Here is a 21,659-nt window from a genome sequence, read left to right as displayed (position 1 = left end):
GAAAGTGTTGTCGAAGCGAATCCTTGCCACACACCACCCCTTCGGCACAAGAGAGTTTGCGTGAGTTTGTACTTCATAAATTGCTACAAAAAAACACATTCTCAACCAGGCGGGGGCCAAGGGGGCACTCTAATGGAGCATTGTCAGGTTTGACAGAGGGTAGAATGAAACGATGGACATGAGCTTAAATAATGATAATGGTGTTGTGGATTTTTATTTTCCCGCGTTAGATGGTGCAAAACTGTCATAAAATCCATTAGAGACAAAGAAAAGGCATTATAAAAGCAATATCGCACCAAAAAAACAAAAGTAAATCCCAACGATACACTTCTGTTATGGCGAGAAAGTCACCGCCCGACAGCGACGTGATCTTGACGTTACATGCAAAACTCTTACCAGCTTAACGCATCGTTATTGTTACGTCGTATTCATCAACGATCCTTTCCTCACTCGTTACTCGATGGCTGGCTGCCAGCTCTGCCAATTCCTGCACGTTTTTCAATTGTAATCTCTCCTGTCGCGTGCATATATGATGTCAATTTTCGGACTACACGTAAGATAAACCCCTGCATGTATGCAAACGGTGCAGTGATTATCTGTTTTTATGCAAATTACATACTCTTCACTCTAGGCATCTGTTTATACCTTTTCTGCGAAATCGAAATGGAAAGTTGCTGTGTGCGTTAGCGTGTGATTCAATTGCAAACGTGCGCGCAGATATATCGGCATTTGAAAGTAGTAGAGTGGTGTGCGCACACGCGGCATTGATCGTGCAATGATTTATTCAGCATGAAATCCGCACGAATTTATCACCCACCCGGGGGGGGGGCCATCATTATGAGCGTCGAAATCAATAAGACGTTTAAAGGGACCATTCGTTGCGTGAGAGGCCATTTTCACCTTTCCGTGTGTGTTACTGCTGCTCGACTGTGAAAAATAGACAAGCTCCAGATAAAGGCTAACGAGACCTTATGATACCGACTTTAATTACATCGGTCAGAGTAAAAATCGATTCCACATATATCGGTGCTCAACTCGTGCTTATCACAATTTGTACAACCCAAAGCAGCAGCAGCAGCAGGGACAGCAGAATCACGACCAACGCCTTATCTTTTTCGCCGAGTGCAGCTTTTATTGCGTTTGCGATATAAAAATGCAGAGTGATCGCGCGCGCCCATCCGGTTCGTGGGATGCCGTTTTCACTCTTGCTCGCCGGTCTGCTTATCGTCGTAAACTATGAGCACGAATCCAATGATTAATACGCATCCGATAGAAAATGCAACCAATGCATCGAGGCAGACTCCGTGCGTGATTCATCACGGCAACACACACACACATGCCCCACTCGAAGAAAGATAGAATGAACGAGGCTCATTAGTGGCAAATGGTTCATCATTTTCTTTTCCATCATCAGCCCGTATCTGGTGTGGTCTGCAAGGGAGGAGAGGGATGTTTTGTGGTCAGCGCGCTGCTTTGTCCTGCTGCTTCATCTCACATTTCACGCCGTGATGAATTGCAATCGGTACGCCATGTAATGACGTTCGCCTCTCGAGGGCGTTGGGTTGTGGGGTCGTTTATTGCGATCTCCATTGCCCCCTCTCACACACTCCAGTGCGACAGAAAGCTTACCCTTTCAGTGCTTTTCTCTAATTGGCCATTCATTAGAGTGGTCGTCGGTGAATGCAGAATGCAGGCTGCTGGAATGGAGGGAAACGAAAATGCATTGCAAATGCATTGCAATGCTGCTGTTTGCGTGCGTGTATTAGATGCGTGTGCTCATTAATCAGCGGGGTGAATCGTTCATCACACCGATCGGCTTTAGTGAGGGCTTAGTGCGCCGGTAATCGAGATCCTTCAACAGTCCTGAAGGGTTAGAGAGATCAGGATTACTTTAAACAGCGTGCAGCGTGCAAGTGTCGTAAGTGATTTTAAAGTGGCTTTAATGAGCAAAAGCGCATTGCTGCTTATTGGGGCAGGTGTTACACAGTTTTCACACGCAAAGGTGGTCCAACAAGACGAATTTATCGTTCGGTTTTATGTTGCTTAAAAATCACCTTTACCATCAAAACGCTTTTTGTTTGTTTCTGTGCTGCAGTTTGCATACTGTCAGGCGACTTCATATAACAACCTTTTTGCAAATTTTCTCTGACTAAAAAACACAAAACTATTTCTCCTTATCGTATTACTTAACACACTCGTTTCCTTGCCCAACCTTTACCACTCAGTCTGGTGAAATCTAACGGCATCATCGCATAGCACTCCTCCGTGTGTGTGTGTCTGTGTGTACGACCGTACGTGATTGCATTTGCAATTCACCTTCGCCCGAAAAAAATGAACATAAATCATCATCGCATCGCTACCGGCGTTTATTAGTCCACTCGACCGGCTTTCTGCTGCGTGCGTGTGTGCCGATCGATGGCGGTGGTTGTGTTTTCAATTCGCAATCGGGCGACTCTGGGGCTGGTCCGGAGCGCTTAAAATTGAAAGCTCCCCACCACCAGCTCCGCCACGCCAAGTTTGGATGTCTGTGGAGCATGCATTATGCATCGATGTGCGGAATTCGAACACGATCACGCGCCCGGCCCGCCGTTCACGTGCGCTGTGCGCGAAATGGAAAGAAAACAAACGCAAAAGTTTAAAAGAAATGATCCATATGCGGGCATGATGCCGCCGCCTTCTCCCACCTGCACGGGTTTGTGTCTTTTTTGAGAGATTTGGTGTAAAATTGCCATTCCATTCCGTGGGTGGAAGTAGAGGGAGGAAGGAGTGGCGAGTGAGAGATATTTTTTTCTAACACCTTCATTCCATAGCAACGATCAGCGACAATTGGTGGAATATTGTGATAAATGGTTGGTGTAAATAATATTTCCCCACAGCTTGCGCCTGTCCGGGTGGCGTTGATTTTTGGGTGGTCTACTGCTTACCGTCTTGCGCCATCGCTAAACAGCCCCTCCTTCTCCATTCCCTCAAGAAGCACCTTCCAGCAGTGGTTCGTAATTCGACACGATTAGTGGACTGAGGCACTTCGCACAACACAACACAGTCACAAAACTGATCCATCGGAATCGGAAACAAAAAATGCAATTAATGCACTTTTTTCCCTACTACGGTATTGGGTGCGGCCCTAGGATGAGGGGTTTGGTAGGGAGGACATGAAAACACTTAACCAGAGAACTGAATTGTCATTTGATGCAGCAGTAGCGTCATTCGGACCGGGGGCGCCAGCCACTTGCAAAACGAGCCGGCTGCCCCAATGGTTGAAGGTTGTCGCTTTTTTTTGTTGTTGTTTGTTGATTCAAGCAAAAACCTCGCAACCCAAAAAGAAAACGTCGAAATTGAAACTGATGCGCTTTTTTTGTAGGCGCACGGAGGGTGCAACTATGCAACTGCAACGAAACGGATGATTCATCAGAGCGATCCGTTTGCGGCAAAGATGAGGTGGCGCCTTTTTCAGCTCTTTATTTTATCAAGGGTGCGTTTTGATGAAACGATTTTTCTCATTTTACGCTTCAGGCTGAGATAACAAAAAAACACGCGAAATGAAATCTTTGCCAAATGGAGATGTGAAAACGCCCAATGCCAAAAGGGGAAAATAAATAAAAATTGATATTTTTTGTAAGTAAAGATTGTGATTCTTCTCTCTCTTGCATAACAGTGAGATAATTTAACACTCCATGCACACTAATCAAGCCTATAATCATTTGAAAATCCTTTTAAAGTTAACTCATTTGGAATAAATCGGCCCAAAATGTTTCACACCCACTTCCCATTTTGCCCGCCAAACAACGAATTAACAAGCATGGCTGCCGAACCTTAATGCACAATGCTTTCCAAAGCATCGATCTTTCCTCAACCAAGAAGCACCATATCAATTTCCACTCAGCAGCCTTTCCCTTTGAAGGTCGATCGAGGCTTTGGAAAAGAAAAGGGAGGAAAAGGGGCTGGGGGGAGGGTAACTCAAATTATTAGCTGATTGCTAAAAATTAACCACCTAAATCCGACTAAACACAACCCACTAAAAAATCGGGGCCACCCTTTCCGTCCGACGCCTCCTCGAGCAGCACACTCACACGCGTACACGGCGCACTGATGGGGCCTCGGCAGGGAGGAAAAACGATGCGCTCGATCGACGGTTCGTGCGCGCGTGAATAAATTTGCAAACGAAAGCAAAACAAGAAGCTTTCCGGACCGTTTTGGGCTTCATCGCCAGGCATCGGTTCGGGAAGGGTCTACGGTCGGTCAGTTGCGCTGGTGAGTTCGTGGTGTGTGCAGTGTGTGGTATTGTGTCCAAGGCGTCCAGCCCAGCGCCCGCTTAAGCGACCATGCACGTGCTACTGTTGGTGAATCTTGAATCAAAGCAAAAGAAGCAGCATGCGTCCTTCTTCAAGGCCGTCGCAACCGGTGATACAAAGTGTGAGGAAACAGTAAATAGTTCATGTACTTTGATGTAGTTGATGTATGCAAGTGTTTAGGCTTACAAGATAAACTCCACAAACTCCAATTGCCCGTACTCTGTGACTCTGTGGCTAAGACATGACTGCAAAACAAGATCAAAAAGGAACTCAAGCAACCCTAGAACTCCCGATTTTGCTGAGCACAAAAATATCGCTCCAACGATAAGTGAATTTCGCCCCTTCTGCGGCAGGTTCGCATACACACACTCTTCAATGCTCAACCAGACCGGTGAAAATGGCAAACATAAACGCCCATAAAACGTGACGGCTCAATTCCATCGCATAACCGCCGACAGCGCCTAATTGGGGATTGAATTATTTTCTCGTTTTACTTCCAACCTCGGGGGAGCAATGCAGCATCTCCAGCAAGAGGAATGGTAGAGGGTGCATCTAAAAATAGGGCCCTCGGGGGTCCGTTTTGGTTTCAGATTCACTTCACGGTTGCGCTTTTTTGCGTGGGTTTGGCCCACCGAAGGCGAAATATGACACTGATGCAAACACAGCCAGTTCCACAGTTTTGTGGTGCAGTATCTCACCATTTCGATCACTTTCTCTGGAGAGGGGGAGGGGGGGAGCGTTGTGCGAATTTGCGCAAATCTTAGAATCAAAATCACACTCCGGCGTGATCGTTCCATGCGGAACCAAACCAAGCAATTGTATAGGGTGTGGCGTGAATATATTTTAATAAATTTCAAACAATTTATTACACACCACCGGAGGCCAGGGGGCACATTTGGTCCTTGCTGGAACACAGGTCGGACCAACTAATGCACAGCTCGCTGGTTGCTCTAGTGGCGGAGAGTGCACGAGTTTGGTTTCGTTTTACTTTCTTTTGTTTGGGTGTTTGGAATAGAGTCATTTGTGAAAGTTGAGAGTGCACCAATGTAAGGAACAGCGAGACAGAAACTGTTCCTGTTTGCTATTGAAGTTGTATGTATCAGAGAGCAATGTTATATGTGGTAGTTTAGTTAGCAAAAAGCAAAGGAAATATTTTAAACATTTTATGTAACTCACTTCCAACAACTCAAAGCATCTTTTTAACCTTAAACCCGTTCGCTCAAACTCCTTAAACTCTGGTCCATTGAATTTAGTTCTCCATTGAACTCTTGTCCACCGAATGCGCCATAGTGCCCAGCCCGGAGTCGAAGAAAGTGCAGGAAATAGATAAAGGAGACAGAACTGATTAATGTTTTTTTCCACCCGTGACGGCGTGGCAAATGGTGTAAACGTGAGTGTATTAACGATTTTCCATTCTCTTCTTCTCATGCCCTCTCTCCCCATGCAGTACTGATCATGACCGACGCACTCAAGATGACCGACATGCAGCAGCGCGCCAGTATCGAGTACGAGCGGCAGCGCCACCTGGCGAACTGGCTGATCGAGTCGAGCCCGCACATGCCCAAACCGACCGCCGCCCAGCAGAAGCAACTCCAGCAGCACCAGGCCCAGCTGCAGCAGCAACAACTGCAGCAGCTGGCGGCCGGCGGTGCCATCACCAGCAAGCAGTCGAAAGCGGCCAGCAAGCTGCTGAAGCAAAACCCCATGTTCCTGCTGGCCAAGATCGGACACAACATGAACCTAGCGGTCGGTGGTGGTGGTGGTGCGGGTGTTGGTGCCGGTACTGGTGGCGCTACCGCGGGTGGAAATTCGCTCGGCGCCGGGTCCACCTTCAACTCACAAACGAACCTACCGCTGCAGATCCTAGCCCCGGGGGGTGGCCGCGAAGGCAACAAACCGAAGCTGCGACGCTTCAACTCGCACGACACCAGCGCCAACATGTTCTCGGTGGCGGAGTTTGAAAACGCCCGAATGGCACGGCGCAACGAGCTGGAAAATGCGGCCCTGCTCCGGCAGCGCGCCCGCTACAAGCTGAACTCACTGTCCTCTGGTGGTGGTGGTGGAGGCGGAGGGGGAGGTGACTGTTCGACGGGCGAAAGCAAAGGCTCCAAGCTGAGCTCGAGCGAGTCCACCACGGAGCCACTGTTTGCGGAACAGTTTCTCGAGCGCTTCTCGCTGCCGCGCGTCATCCGGCTGTCGTACACCTCCTCCTCCTCGTCGTCGTCCGTCTCGCCGGCAGCGGGCAGTGGCCACCAGGGCGACCAGACGATGACGTCCTCCAGTTCGGCCGAATCGAGCAGCACGGCGGAGCGGCCGACCAGCGGCTCGAAGGGCAAGGGCAAGAAGGGCAAGGCGGGGCAGGGCGGCCCGATCGGCGGCGATCTGTTTCTGCTGTACCGGTACATGCGCGGCTATCGGAGTTACCACGTGTTCAACACGAAGGCGGGCACCAGCCGGAAAAAGGGCTACAAGATACCGCACGATTTTCCCGGTAAGTCACTACGCAGCTTTAAGAATGTCTTTCGGTAGTTTTGTAGTGTCAATTACAGGTGAGCGCGGGTTAAGCTTTAAAGCGCACTGTGATGTGCTCTTAACCTTAAATGCTAATGCAATGGGCTGTTGGGGAGAAAGTTGGCGCCGCTGTCCGCTTCAATCAACTTAATTGAGTTTAAGTGTTTCAACAACCACAAAAAAAGAATTTCCTCCATAAGTCGTTGGTCACGCTTAATGGTTTTAACTGCTCGTATGATAATTTGTTGCACGATCGAACGACAAAGACGATCCGCTTCAAAAGGGCCATACATGATATAACAAAGTCTGTGTATTTGGGTCCGTCTTTTGGAAATTTTGTGTTTTTTTTTACTAAAGTATTGCAATTTGAATTAGGAAAAGATGCTCTATTCCTCTCGTTTTCTCATTCAAAGTGAAAACAACCACTCTTCTCCCTCCTCAAACGCTCCCAGCTGATTAACGCAAGCGATCTATCATGCTGCCATTCTTCGCACCTTTTTTTGCATCGGTCGGGGTACCCAAAACGTCCCCTCCCAATACTCACCCACCCACACACACACCCTAAAAAAAAAGCTCCGCGCGCGAGCTTCCGACGCGTAACCTGGCGAATGGTTTCGTTCGCGCAATAATTTTCTACGCTTCGCGCTACAGTTCCCGTCCGCCCGGCCGGAGCGCGCACCACACGCCGGCGTCGATAGCATTTGCATAATTCCGCTTGAAAGCGGAGGAAGAGAAGGAAAGGGGCAGCAGCAGAAACGGTGAGAGGGCTCCAGGCATGTGGGTGTTTGTTGCTGGCTTTGCCTTTTCTTCTGCAAGATTGGCAATGAAAATTACATTATTTCACCGACCGCCCGTTGAGGGTGGCAAACAATTGCCTCCGCCTTCCTCTCTCTCTCTTGGCGATGGACAATCGAAGGAAGGGGAGGGGCTGGTGGGATGGTGCAATGGAACGCAAACTCGAACGATAGATACCAATCATGCTAATATGCGCACAACACTCTCCCAACACTATCGCCCCATACCAATCAATCTGTGTGGATGGCTTTCCTTTGGCCGTGGTTTTTCTTTTCAACGAGGGGGGGGGGGGGGGGTTTTGGTTTGCTGATTCATCTCTTCCAAGCGCAACAGCAAACTAACACCGACTCCTCTCCCCCTTCTACCAACAACGGCACAGCGAAGATCACGTGTAAAGAATGTGTTCTAAAACTGCACGCGTAGGCAAATAATATTGGGTGAGGTAAAAAAGCGAACCACCAAACATGCACCCTCCCACACAATCCCTCCCAACCGTATGACGATGCATTTTTAATTGAATGCAAACAGAGGGAGAGCGGGATGAGAGAAAGAGAGGGGGGGGGGTGGGGTGGCAGCACGAATGGAAGAGGGAAAATTGCATACCACGCTGCTTCTTTTTCTGCTGCGTGTGTGATACCGTTGCGTTGTGCGCCATCATTTAGATTGGCTTTGCGCGCTCTGGCTTGTGTGGACGGCTTCCCTTTCCTTTCCTGTCTTTGCGCCTTATTGTTAGCTCGGTGCCGTTTGACGCCGCGGCAGGCTGGTGGGCAAAAGTGCAGCGTCAAACACTGTATCGTTAGCATTGCGCATTATCGCCTCGCGTATCGCCTCCGATGCGTTGCGTTGCTAGGCTAGATCCACGCGCTGTGCCAAGCAGCAAGCGGCGCTCCAAAAAGTGCAGAAAATACAGATCAGCAAACGCGAGGTTGGTGGATGGACGAGAACTGTATCAGAATAGAATCTGTGGCTGTGGCTGAGGCCGTGTCATCATTAATCAAACATGGCGGCACCGGTTGCCTAGCAACAGCAGCGTGCTGCATCGGCTGCAGTAATCTGCATGTGTTGCTGGCAGGGGGAGTAGGGAAGCTTTGTGTGTGGATCGTTGTCAAACGTTTGCGATCTTGCATCTCATTGAGGTTTCTTTTTTTTTGTACCCAACTCTTCCCGGGTCGTTAAAGCGTATTGTGTGTCTCAACACCCTCCCAAGAACCATCGAGGTGATTATCTTTTTTTAGAATTTTAATTGGAATTCAAAGGCCGCCTTTCTGCTCCGCTTACAATCCAAAGGCTGCTCAGCCCCTGGTTAAGGTATAAAATTAGGGAAGAATGCGTCATCGCAGCTACTAACAGCAAACAATGCACACCACCGACCGATGCGCCGTCTCATTGAACAACGCACAAACCCGCATTTTAACAACAGACAGCGGATATGAACTTGAACCTCGGGCCAGGGGGAGAAGGTGCTTGTGTTTGATCGGTTTCGGTTCCTTAGCTCACACCATTGCACTGCACACAATGCACAGGAGAAAATGCAGTTTCATATTCAAGGGCATGTGGTGTGTGTGTGTGCGCGCCTTGTGGAATGCGATTATCTTGATCAATCGATCCCGTTTAATGACACACGATACTCCATTAGTTTTGGGTGAGATATGAGGGAAATGGAGAAGAGTAGCAGCCAGCAGTAAGTAAAGAAGAAGAGCGAATGAGATCACAATCGGTGTTTGGTTTCACATAGCTCTAAACGAAGTGTGTGATTTAAGCAAAAAGTATTTTTTTTTATTTTGATTTTTTTATGAATTATGTTTGATTACATAGAACGAACATACGGAGATATATATTGGCAATTCCAATAGAATATGCCTCTAATAGATCTGCATTGAATTATAGCATAACTCTGTTACATCCCGAGATTTGAACTCATGACAAGTGCTTCGTTCAGTCTTGCTCTTACCAACTGCTCTAGAGAATACACTGAAGATGCCGGTTGATCAAGGGCTAATAAAAATGGCGTTAAAACACTCATCTCATATAACCATTCTCGAGTTGGCAACGAAAGTACTACTTACCTTTAAATACAGTCCTTTTCCACATGTTCCAATAAGCTAATAATTTCTGCTGCTTCTCAACAAATCTCCTTATTTTCCCTCAGATTGATGATAGAAAGAAAAATTACGACACTTTCTTCTATTTGTTGTTGGCAAGAAGGTTATAATTTCCACACATCATTAAAAACAGAGCTGCAGTTTAATCGATGCAACAAGCAATCCCACGAGGGGCCGGGGACCTTCACATACACTTGCCGCAAAAGAGACTTTGTTGTGATGGGAAACCCAACGCCGACCGTTTTGGAATATGCAATTCAGTTTCCCACCGGCTTACTTGCAGCAACGGTTTGTGTTGTTTTTTTTTTGTTTTGGTATGAAGATGAACTTTTTTGTAGAATTTCAATCAAAGTCCATTTGAAAAAGCGTGCCTATCTTAATGAAACCCACCCTGAGATATAGTTGGATTAGAAGTTCGTCCACCCACAAGCTAACAGGCGCTTCTTGCGGAGCTTATTAAGCTTACATTACCATAACTGAAAACAACAGGAGCTATCTCAGGGTCTCTCAGGATAGGCCTCTTTAGGGCGGCAGCAGCACCAAGCAGTCGACAAATCGAACTCGTTTGCAGCGATCCACCGTCCAAATCGGACAACCATTAACCTAATTACTGCTTCTGTCTGACGGGAAGGCATCCCACCTCCCACACACACACACACACTCAAGGGGAATGATCTTGATCGGCTACCAGAAACGCTCATCAGCGTGCGTTGCCTCTGACAGAGACCATTTGTTTGCATGTTAATAGGGTTTAGGTGCTTCTGGTTGGTCCACAAATGCCAGCCAACCAGTAGCAGGCAAGAAAAACCTGTATCGCACACACCCGCCATTTACGCGCTATCCCATGATCTTCCCCGTGATCCCACGATCGAGTTATGCAACGGGGTTTGTCGGTTGGTCCACATCAACAATAACTCAATCGAGAAAACAATTGCCTCGGTGCATCATCACAAAAAAGGGGCAAGAGCAGGGATCTTCGTATGCATTCTTTGTCATTATCTGTCACATTTTAATGACCTCTACGGGTGGACGACGGACGACCTCTCTCCCATCTCCCCTCACCCAGCGTATGCACGCTGATATGCAAATGTCGGAGCTTGGGAACTGTGACCAGTGGTGGCAAACAAAAAGGGAAATAGAAAAGCTATAATCAAGCTTGTCCGGCATGTGGGAACTTTGGGGTAGCCCCCCCTTTTTTCCATAACTCCATTGACAGTCGTACTTTACGGTTTCTTTGTGTGTTGTGCTTCTTTCCCATCCAGGGTACTTCTCGTTCATCAACGACAAGGGCGCACCGACGGCCACCGTCTACACGACGATCGTGCAGCTGGTGCGGGATCAGGTGTACAAGTTCCTGTCGCTGGACAGCCTTTCCGCCTACACCGAGTCGCACGGTAAGTGACAATTGCAAACAATCCCGCCCTAAGATGTGTGCCTTAACGTTGTTTTTCCACACACTCAAACACAGACAACTTTAGCCACAAAACGCACTACGTGAAGGCGACGGCCAAGGCAGGGCAGGTGTACCGGCTGCTGGCCGTTTTCCAGGACGGCGATCACAAATCGGCCACATCGCCCTCTAGTCACAAGGATGGGTCGGGCGCAGGGAACGGTAACGTCGGTGGGCGCGAGAAGGAACGGGGCAAGTACGCGCAGCTGCTGGATGACAATCGGCAGGTAAGTTGTTGTGAGGTTCGCTCGAATTTGGCATGTTCACTTTGACCAATTTGCTTCCTCAAACCCACCTTCAGATCTTCTACGTGTCGCTGTCCGCCAAAGGCAAGTTCTACGAGATCGAACAGCACAGTGCGCCGGTACTGCAGAAGCACGGCAACTTTGGCAATCACCATCAACTGCACAGCCTGAACGGGAACAACACGAGCAGCAGTAGCGCCGGCACGAACGCTGGGAATCAATCCAACCAGCAGCAGCAGCAGCAGCAACACGCACAGTCGTCGCCCCATCGCAAACCGAAACAGCTGAGCCGGGACTGTGTGCATCGGATCGGGTTCATCATGCAGTCGGATCCGTGCCTGCCGCTCAACCTGAAGCTCATCTCGCCGCAAACAGGGACACACTCCTCCACCGTGCCTGGTAAGTGTGCAGCAGTGTGCTCCGGTTCTGGACGCCCTATTTAATGGTCGCTCTTTCTCAAAACACACAGAGTACGTGACGATCGCGAAGATCAGCGAGGAGAACTTCCTAATTGCGTGCCCACTGGACGAGCAGCAGCTCACGACGACGCTGACGCTGGCCAAGCTGCACCTGACGCCGCAGATGAAGTTCGCCAAGTGTACGATGGGCTTCGAGAACGAGCAGCACATGTTCCTGAACGCGAACGTGCAGACGGTGCTCAAGTTCTGCCAGTTTAACTGCGACAACTTTCTGCGCATAGTCGACCACGAAACGAACGCGATCGAGCTGCAGCAAATGACGGCCCTTTCGGTCGGACAGCAGCAGCAATCCCTTACCATGACTTCTAACACAACGACGACGACGACGACGACCGGTCCAAGTTCGCTGGGATCGTCGAGCAACAGTGGTGGTGGCAAGCAGCACGAATCAAAGAGCGGAGGGTCCGATGTGCTGCGAAGGTTTGGCCGGCTGTTTGGTGGTGGTGGGTCCGGTGGTGGCAGCGATCGCAACGGGTCCGGCCACGAGAAGGAAGATTCCATCATATTTTTAAGTAAAAATGACCTGGAAAGTCTGGAATGTGGGGCCGGCGGAATGGACGATAGGAGAGAGCACCACCATCTGCACCACCAGCACCATTCGCTGCACCAAACCACCAACAGCACCGCTGCCCACCAACACCACAGTCTGGTGGTGGACGATCGAACGCTCGGCGGCCGGTCGGATGGGGGCGGAAGCACCCACGAGCCACACTCACTGCCGATGCCGAGCTACCGGAGCGAGAAGATGAAGGTGTTTGCCTCGCCGAGCGGCAAGCCGGCGAAGAGCACGACCGCAGCGACCGCAACATCGTCCTCGAGCAGATGGTTCCGTGGCTTCGGCAGCCGATCGAGTGCGAACGAATCCGTGTCGGCGGACGATGAGTGGGATAAGCGCACGAGTCTCGATCGGTACCGGGACATGTCGAAGCTGATCCAGGAACGGTTCGGTACGCTCGGCATGCTTTCGCTATCGTCGCGCGCCGCCAGCACCGATCGGATCAGCAGCGCGTTTGACGATGGTACGATCGTGAGCCACGACCCGTCATCTTCGGTGGCGAGCGTTGGCGCACGGGAAAAGTGTCTTTCGTTGCAGCACATCGAGCAGAAGTGCAAGCCGGATCTGGTACCGCCCCATCATGCGTCCGGCGGTGCGCACGAGGATGAGGACGACGACGCTACCAGCGAGCTGACGGCTTCGGAGCTTGGGGACACCATATTCTTCCCGCTACGCCACAGCACCAACCAGCAGTCGTTCATGACGCAGAAGCTGTACAACGAGTTTCACGTCAAGACGAAGCAGTACAGCAAATCGTCCTCGAGCATTCAGCAGCTGCTCCATCTCGCCAGCAATGGGCACCGATCGCAATCGAGCAATCAGGGTGATCACCACCTGATGATGTTGTCGGGTGGTGGGAAAAAGAGCGCCCTAAAGAACCGCTTCCGAAACAGCGCGAACAACCACGACGAGGTGGTGCTTTCCTTTGAGGACCTTCGCTACATCAACAGCGTTTGTGATGAGGAGGCACAGGAAGCGGCTGGGAAGGAGAAGCGCCGCACCACCACCACCCCGAAGGCTGTCACGCTACGGGAACCTGCCAGCGGAACCGTCGCCGAGAGGACGCTACTGGACGATTTGCCGTACAGCAGTGTGCGGGATTCGATCGTGCTGCAGGCAGGGGACTCCGATCAGGACAGTAGCTCCGTACCGGCGGAAAGCATTTACGCCGAGATTTGTACCGAACATCCGGGCGTGGGTGCAAGCGATGGCGGTAACAGTCCCTCACCGACACCACCAGCACCACCGAAGCCGAAGAAAACTGTCCAGCAGCAGCAGCAGCATCAGCAGGTACAACCGAGGCCGGAAAAACGGTTCGTCAGCATACGCATCAATGTGCCGCCGTGCGATAGTGTGGCGGCGGCCGGTTCGGTCAGTCTGAATCCGGCTGGGGCAAGCAATATCAACACCACCACCACCACCACCACCATCAACACCAGTAACAGTAGTAGCAGCAGCTGCAACAGCAACACAAGCAGCCGCTGCTCGTCGGCCGTTTCTAGTCCGATGGAAGACAACATTTACAACACGATCAAGTAGCGTAGCTGTTGTTGTTGTTTGGAAATGAGACGACGACCAAAGTATTACCGGAATTTGTGATAAAGCCAGAACCCGGGTTTGGAGATACCTACGCCAAGGGCGTACACTCCAAGAGCCTGGTAGCGTTGTGGAGTAATGGAAGTAATACCGTTTAGAGGGTGCTCCGGCGTCGTGTACGAAATGAAACAGAACCGAACACGACGCAAGGGATAATTTAGGGTCGTTTTTAAAACGACGAGAAGGTTTATTCGTTCGGAGGAGGGGAACCCGCTTACCAACTAGGAGAAGAAAAGGACAAAGAACTTATCGTCAAGGGCGTGTGTGTGTGTGTAACTGTTTATTAAACGCTAGTGGAATTAATGAGATGAAGATGGTCGGGAGCGAATTACGTTGTTGCTCCTCCTTTAAGCGCTCGTAGACGCTCGTTCGGCACCCTTTCTGTAGGAAAAAAAAATCAGAAAACCAGACAAAAAATGGAAGTGAGAAAACTGCTAGAATTTAATCTTTTTCAAACACACTTGCATAAAAGTGGAATATTAAGGAAAGAAAAAGCCCCATCATGTGTGTGTGTGTGTGTGTGTGTGTGCATAACAACTAACACAAACGGGGAGGAGAAGCAAAAAAAAAAGAATTTAGTGTAGCAACGAAAACACACATGTAAAGATCGAAACAAACGCACGTTTTTAGTGAGTAAGATGTGAATTATTTAACTGTGGCTTTGTGTAGTGGGTTTTCTGTGCGCAAAAGCGTGGCCAGCCAAGGGAAGGAGGGGATTTTAAACTGCACAACACCTCAATAAAAATGTCTTTGAATGTAAGAAGAAAAATCCGCCGCTTTGTTTGTGAAATTTTATCCGAACGGTGGGGTAAGGGGCTTGGCCATAGGTACTTACAACATTTCGTCCAATTTGCGCATCATAAGCCACGCAAAATCAAACTGGGCGTAGTTGTCGGACAGGTCGTCCATCACGCGTTTGAGCAGCTGGAGCAGTACGTTAAACTCGCGCAACAGCAGCCCCTGCTTGAGCTGTATGTGTTCGCCTATATCCAAATCATCTGCTAGAAACGGAACGATAAAGGTTCATTACTATCCTGCTAGCTACTATAGGGATGGAGAGTATTAGACTCACACTTTGTTCGGGACATCAGCTCCGTCTCATCCGCTTCGCTCATCGCTTTGTACGTGCGCATCAGCTGTGTCTCCAGGCCCTGCTTGCTGTTGGAAATCTGTTTCAAATTCGATGCTCGGATCGATTTCACCTTCGGCTTGGCAATACTGTCCTGCATGCGCAACACGGCCAGACGCTGCTGCTGCTGCTGCTCGAACGACACTAGCTGGCCGTCCACGTACCGGACCGGGTTCGTGAGTATGGTGTCGAAATCGGGCAGATTGAACAGGCTCGCAAACTGTTGCTCGCTTTTTGTCGGTGGGTTGGGATTTTTGCGCTTGTTGGCGGGTTTGGCCAGTGCCATTTGGTCATCGTTTGCGTACTGGTGCTTTTCGATTACCGCTTCGAGCGAGTCAGTAGGTGTGCCGTTCCGATCGAACAGCTTGTAGCCCATCATCTGCAGGGCAATCTCCGTCAGCTCCGATACGCGCATGTTCATCGTGACTAGGGTACTGGAAACAGCTAAATCAAAGCGTTTGGATTGGTCACGATTGTTCCAGCATGTGAAACAATCAGTTGCACTAGGTACTTGGAAGCAGAGGGAAAACGAGCAGATTTCCGTGCGAGCTACTGGCGCAGTCGTTTGTTTACTTCGCGGAAACTGTCAGCTGCATTGTTTACCCCAAAGTGGGTTTATTATACAGGTGGGCTTATCCCGAACAAATTGACAGCCGTACTGTAGAAAAATGAAAACGAAATGACAGGAGGGGATTCGATCATTTGTTGATGTATGCGTGTGAATTCCAATGGCTATTTTGGATGATGTGTCGTAGTGTGGGTGAAAAACTACGTATCACAATCGAATCCCCTCCTGTCATTCGTTCGTCCAATATGGCCTTCCCGCCAAACCTATAAGCCCACCTAGTCCCTATACCCACTTTGGTTTACCCGTAGAACAAAAACCGCGGTTTCGCGAGCTCGCCAGCGCACTCTGGCGAGGTTTTTTGAAAGGTGTTGTAAGGGTTTAAAATGACCGCTAAAAAGGTCGCGCTGGTGTGCAATTTTCGCGTGAAACAAACGAAACAGGCGAGCATGATCGTGGGTTTCTTTGAGGCGAATCCACCATCGACCAATTTGTCACTCTACGGCAGGTCCTCCGGAAGTGCCGAGATCGCCAGATCTTTACGCACTACCTGTTCATCGACTTTCAGGCGGCCTACGACACGACAGACCGAAATGAGCTATGTGACATCATGCAGCGGTACCTCTTCCCTGGGAAGTTGATCCGGCTATTAGAGGCCACCACGAACGGGATGGAGTACAAGGTAAGAGTGTCGAACTGATGTCGGAACCGTTCGAATCTCACAGGACTCTGAGGTAAGGTGACGGACATCCGTGACACTAACCTCTACCGGTCTATCCATTTTCCAAGTTCTTCGCGGATGACATCGACATCATCGCCGGGATAACAGCGAAGGTGTGTGAGGTGTACATACGACTCAAACGCGAAGCAGCAAGAATCGTATGCTGCCGATTGTGTTTAACTCTTCGAATTTATTTATTTTTTTACTCTCCCCAATGATACAGCCTTTGCGATTTTAGAATGCGCCGTCCGTTTATTGCTGTATACACCGTTTGCGTTACCAGTTTCGCTAGTTCTCTATATGATTCCTATTCCTCCTTCCAAAAAACAACTAGGGAAAGGGCATAATGTTCCAATAAATATTAAATTAAAACTCAAAACAAAAGGGAAGAAAGGATAACAATATTCTTTTGCTTTTAGTGACAACTTAGTGTTAACGTTCATGCCCCTTTTCCTGCCACACGTTCGAAGGAGGAGATAATTTTCCGCAATGCCCCATTTTCGTCTGTTGAGTGTTAGAACTTTTTACCCCCGTCAAAATCGCACGGTCGCTGTAATGGGACGCTCTGGGCTAGGATGGGATCGGAAGAGAAGGTGCTGTCCCCACAGCCGCGCCTAGCCGGTACGAGATGGTCCTGCTGCTGCTGGTCGACGGCGCTGGCACTGCTGCTGCTGCTCGACAGCCTTTTTGCTTGCTGCAACGGATGTCTATTAAGCTGGTAGTGCCTTTGCATCTGCTGCCTTCGGTCCGTGTAGTTATCAACCGAGCGGGAAATTCTGTTCGGAAATGCAAACCAGTATTAATATCCTATCAATTGCGGTGCAAATAAATGGCAAACGTGCCCTCCTACTCCTCACCTATTACTAGAGGGGCTGTCACGAAGGAACGATCCACTACTGCTGCTACCGCTACTGCTTCCACCGGTAGTGGACAGTGAAATAAACCCGGGCGATGACGCCCCGAACACGGACGAGGGTAGCATTTGGAACGCTTCCTCAAGATCACGCTTCTGCAGCGGACCGCCGATGCCGGGGATAGTGAGAATGTCCTGCAGATTAACGAGCGTGGCCCGCGGGTCGCCCCGGCTCAGCGAGAGCTGATGCTTGAGCTGGGAAATGTTCTGATTCAACAGGTACACCCCATACAGCAGCGCGTTCGGCGCTGGTCCCGAGCGACAGTGCAGGGGAAAGCTGCAGATGGGGGGAAGAGAAACATGTTCAGTAGCGAATAAGCGTACTATTTGCATCGTAAATCACACTCACTCTCGATCCATCGTTGGTAGTAGCTTAATTTGGTCCACTATCTTCGAACGGGAACCGTCATACTTAATGGGATTTCTACAACAGGATGAGAATGCATGATCAATTTGAATTTCAGCTGGTGGTGGTGGTGATGTGCGCACCGCTACACCGATACGCACCGTAAGGGAATATCTAAAAACGAGGAACACATCATCACAGCGTGGGCAACGAAGCCAAGAGCAACGCTGAGGGCCAGTGCCGGCGTTGCGTCCGTGTACGATTCCGCATTCGGCAATGGTACATCGTTAATGGTGTAGATGCCCTGACTCGTCTGCAATTGTAAAAGAACGGCGCATTATCGAACCTCACCTCACCGCACTCCACCCCGAAACTTACCGATTTAATGTAATAAATTTCGTTCAGCCCCTTCAGCAACTGATGGCGCACCATTAGCATCTTTGCGCATACCTCGCGCACGCTGTCCTTCTGGCTAGCGTAAGCCATCTTCTGCTGGTACAGCTGCTCCTTCTCCCGCCCGTACGTCCGATAGCGCTCCATCAGTGCCGACTCTCGCTCAATGTTGCTATCACAGGCCGCATTCAGCCGATTGCGCAGCTGCTGCATTCCACCGCACATCCGGTCGCGTTCCTGCTCCAGCAGCCGGCAGCGAAACCGAGCCCGCTCGATGTGCCGCCGTAGCTCCTGGCCGCGAAGCAACACCATCGGATCGATTGGTTCGCGCTCCTGGTACAGCAACCGGCTCAGCTGCTTGCCCATCCCGCCCGTCCGATGTTGGTTCGCTCCCGTCCGGTACACCAAATGCTTGCTCGCGAACAGCTCCAAGTTGAGACAGTAGGCACTCTTCATGCAGATGCGCTCGATGAGCGTTTTGACGCTGTCCGCCTCGTAACGGATCCTTCGCTGCCGTTCCTGGATTGCCAGCAGCCGCGGTACGTCGTAGCTAGCGCGCACCTCCGGCGGGAGGAACTCCATAACAAGGTAGCGCAGCTTCAAGCTCGTCTCGAACGGTTCCGTCCAGCTGAGCGGTGACGAAGGGCTGGTTGATCGTACGGCATGGGGAAGTACACCACCACTGCTTCCCCCGTTGCTAGTCACCGGTGATACGGACAGCTTGTCGAAGCGACCTTCCACACCGAGCAGAGCGCCACCACCACCGTTTGAGAAGTTCCACTGGTGCGGAGACGTAGAGGAAGGCGTCTGGTAGGAGCCGAGCGGAGCCCCGGACATCGTTACCGGGGAAGAATTATTGCTAGTATCACAGTGTAACACGTTCTCGGCGGTATGTCCGCGGCTACCACCACCACCACGTCGAGCACCCACACCCGCTCCAACGATTGGAATCGTTGCGGAAGGCGAGAAAGGCGACGCCTGGCCAGAGGATGCGTTCGGTTTTGGTACAGTCGGGCCTCCCGCTTCTACGGGCAAGTTCACTACCGGCGGTCGTCGTTCTTCCGGCTCGAGGATACAGGCGGCCGAGGTGAAGTAACCGCCGTGCAGCTGAAACACGAGCGTGTTCGGGCGGAGCCGCTTTTCGTTGCGTCGCGCCAGCGGTACCAGACCGGAAAAATATACGCCCCATGCAAACAGCAACCGGTCGGTCTGCTCGTTCGCTGGTTGCGTCGCCTCCTCTTCGTCGTTCCTGGTGGCATCGCTGCTCTCGAGAGGCACTTTCGTTCGGGCAGGCTGGCCGGGTCGGGCGGTGTGTTCCCACACCCGCACACACACACTCCGGAGGGAGGATTTGATCGTTGCCGGACAGTCGATTTCCGCCCACAGTACGTTGCAGTGCAGGTCAAGCTTTTCGCTCGTGTAAAACGGGGCGGAGTGAGGCGTCTGGTGAAGCGTAAAGTAAACGGTACATTTCAATCTCTCTGCGCCTGTGTCGCAAGCTGGCGTTGTTGGCGTTGAGGTGCTGAGGTTACGCTCCGGTACGGTTATGTTGTGGCCGGAGATCTGCATTAGGCTGCGCAACCGTAGCTGCTGCGTCGATAGTGGACACCAGTCGCGACATCTCGGACGGTCAAACATTTTCTGCGAAAATATGTAATGATACGAGGTCAAATGAATGAAATGCATTGGGCTAGGCACCGACCCCTGAAAACGTGCTTTATCATAGCAAGCAATCGTACGATACGAAACCGTCACATGCGTTCTGCTATACGCCAAGTGATTCGACAAAACTTCATTTCGAAAAAGCGTTCGTGCAAAATGAATACACACGATTACGACTTTCTTTCTGCTTTGTGCCAAAGCATGGTCCCCGGAGCATAGTGAAACACTTAATATCCATACCGGGACGAATAAAAATCCCCTCGAGAAGCTGCGTTAAGCAATGGAGCGCGTGCTTCTTTCTCTCCAACACTGGCTATCAACATTGCAGCTTTCGTTCCACATTTACTTTCTGCGTTGGTGGGTTTCTGGCCTACTCTGTTCACATAATTAGCTCCGAAGATACAGTTTCACCCAGATGCTAGCTTACCCACCCTCACCCATACCCCATCGAGAAACATACTCCATTGTTGGTCAAAATCGATTGAGACAAACAAGCCTCCCGATCGATGACCTTACACCGGGTAAAATGGGTAATTTAATTAGGAAGATGGACCATGTTTGGGTGCACCGTATCCGTATCTATTAGTGTATTCCATATGTTTACCACGCAACATCCGTTTTGCTTCAACGCTTCCAAATTTATATGCACACTGGCAGTGTGTCCACTTTGTTTGGATGCCTGGTCTTATCGCGAGTATTCTTGCACACTTACGCTCAAGGTAGGCTGCTTCTCGACACACTCGCCTAAGGCCTCTGTCCCCTCTGTCTGAGACCCCCTCCCTTTGATTTACCTCATCTTTTCTTGTTTCGCACGATTGGAAAACTTTTTCACGAGGAAACCACTCCACCGATATCGCGTAGCCTCAATGCACTTGCTGCTGCTGGTGCCCCTGATACACGATCCAAATTTCTCTCACTCGTTGTGTTGTCGTTGTGTTCGCCCTTTCACGGGGAAACTTAGTCACACGAATGGTCGAGCGCCACACGGATCGTAGGCAATGCGTTAGTTCCGTGCTACAGCGGAACCATCGTTCGCTGTGTAAATGCTGACCAACTTTATCGAAACGCGTACTATCATCGATATTTCCACTCTTTTTCCACTCTTTCCGAATCGTTTTCTCGCTTTGTTTGCATCGCAGATTTCACACAGTGGGAGCCGACGGGGTTTAAATCAATTGACAGCTGACAGCCCGGAGGCACCCTGTTGCTGAATGTCAAACAAGAAAAAACTGCCTTTGAAATGCACGTTATTTTTTTATTGTAGAAAATCGTGGTACGAAGCAAAGGTTGTTTTTAGTTTCATAACGCTGTCTTTCTTTCTCTAAATCTTAAAACCATTTTATACTGAACGAATCAATAACTTGCATATGTAGTCCATATCCTGTTAACCATTTTTACAGATGTCCCCGGAAGAGATGAGAAACTATAACCGCCGGTGCAGCGAAAACCGTGCGAGCTGCGTAATCTCTTCGATAATTTAAAGACACGTTGGAAATACTGCACCTTTCGGAAATCCGTGTTGACGCACAAGTAATTCTGCCGCAATTTTGTTTCATTATTCATTTATTTATATTTTATTCATTATTATCCAGGTTTTGTGTACTTCTTTTTTAAAATAAAACAACTTTTCTGTTCTTTTTTTTAACACAATTGTATGATATATCTATTCAACAATATTTATATGTATAGAGCTTAGATTATCAACCTGTTCACAAACAAATCTACAAATATTACAATTGTTATCCTTACGGGGTTTTCACGTGTTTTGCTGAATGGGGGATGAAGGGGGCGCGCGTTCGTATCCGGGTGTTTTTTAGTGGACTTATGCATTTTTATTGATGCTCTTTTTCCTGCTAGCACTATACGGTGCAAGTGTTTGTGTGTACCGTTGTCTATTATCATAC

General features: G+C 49.8%; 3 protein-coding genes across 4 annotated transcripts; 1 reads left to right on the top strand and 2 right to left on the bottom strand.

The window, feature by feature from the left end:
* Positions 1–4,124: 4,124 nt before the first annotated feature.
* Positions 4,125–14,795, top strand: LOC120955246 (uncharacterized). The gene is made up of 6 exons (XM_040375939.2): positions 4,125–4,413; positions 5,740–6,783; positions 10,963–11,094; positions 11,169–11,377; positions 11,452–11,794; positions 11,865–14,795. The coding sequence occupies exons 1-6, from the start codon at positions 4,323–4,325 to the stop codon at positions 13,967–13,969; spliced, it is 3,924 nt and encodes a 1,307-aa protein (XP_040231873.2). The 5' UTR covers positions 4,125–4,322; the 3' UTR covers positions 13,970–14,795.
* LOC120955248 (uncharacterized) lies at positions 14,288–15,754 on the bottom strand. Of its 2 annotated transcripts, none has more exons than XM_040375941.2 (3): positions 15,099–15,754; positions 14,862–15,027; positions 14,288–14,407 (listed from the first exon to the last, which is right to left on the bottom strand). In XM_040375941.2, the coding sequence occupies exons 1-3, from the start codon at positions 15,574–15,576 to the stop codon at positions 14,374–14,376; spliced, it is 678 nt and encodes a 225-aa protein (XP_040231875.2). In that variant the 5' UTR covers positions 15,577–15,754; the 3' UTR covers positions 14,288–14,373. The 2 variants fall into 2 exon arrangements, with proteins under 2 accessions (XP_040231875.2, XP_040231876.2); XM_040375942.2 differs by having other exon boundaries at positions 14,862–15,024; positions 15,099–15,753.
* A 1,031-nt stretch (positions 15,755–16,785) lies between these two features.
* LOC120955247 (UV radiation resistance-associated gene protein) lies at positions 16,786–20,915 on the bottom strand. Its single transcript, XM_040375940.2, has 6 exons — positions 20,547–20,915; positions 18,079–19,734; positions 17,862–18,013; positions 17,704–17,778; positions 17,299–17,631; positions 16,786–17,217 (listed from the first exon to the last, which is right to left on the bottom strand). Exons 2-6 carry the CDS (start codon positions 19,729–19,731, stop codon positions 16,956–16,958), a joined length of 2,475 nt encoding a protein of 824 aa, XP_040231874.2. The 5' UTR covers positions 19,732–19,734; positions 20,547–20,915; the 3' UTR covers positions 16,786–16,955.
* Between the last annotated feature and the right edge of the window lie 744 nt (positions 20,916–21,659).

This window comes from Anopheles coluzzii, chromosome 3, assembly GCF_943734685.1.
Source record: "Anopheles coluzzii chromosome 3, AcolN3, whole genome shotgun sequence".
Classification (NCBI taxonomy): Eukaryota; Metazoa; Arthropoda; class Insecta; order Diptera; family Culicidae; genus Anopheles; species Anopheles coluzzii.
This window is presented reverse-complemented; position numbering and strand designations above follow the sequence as displayed.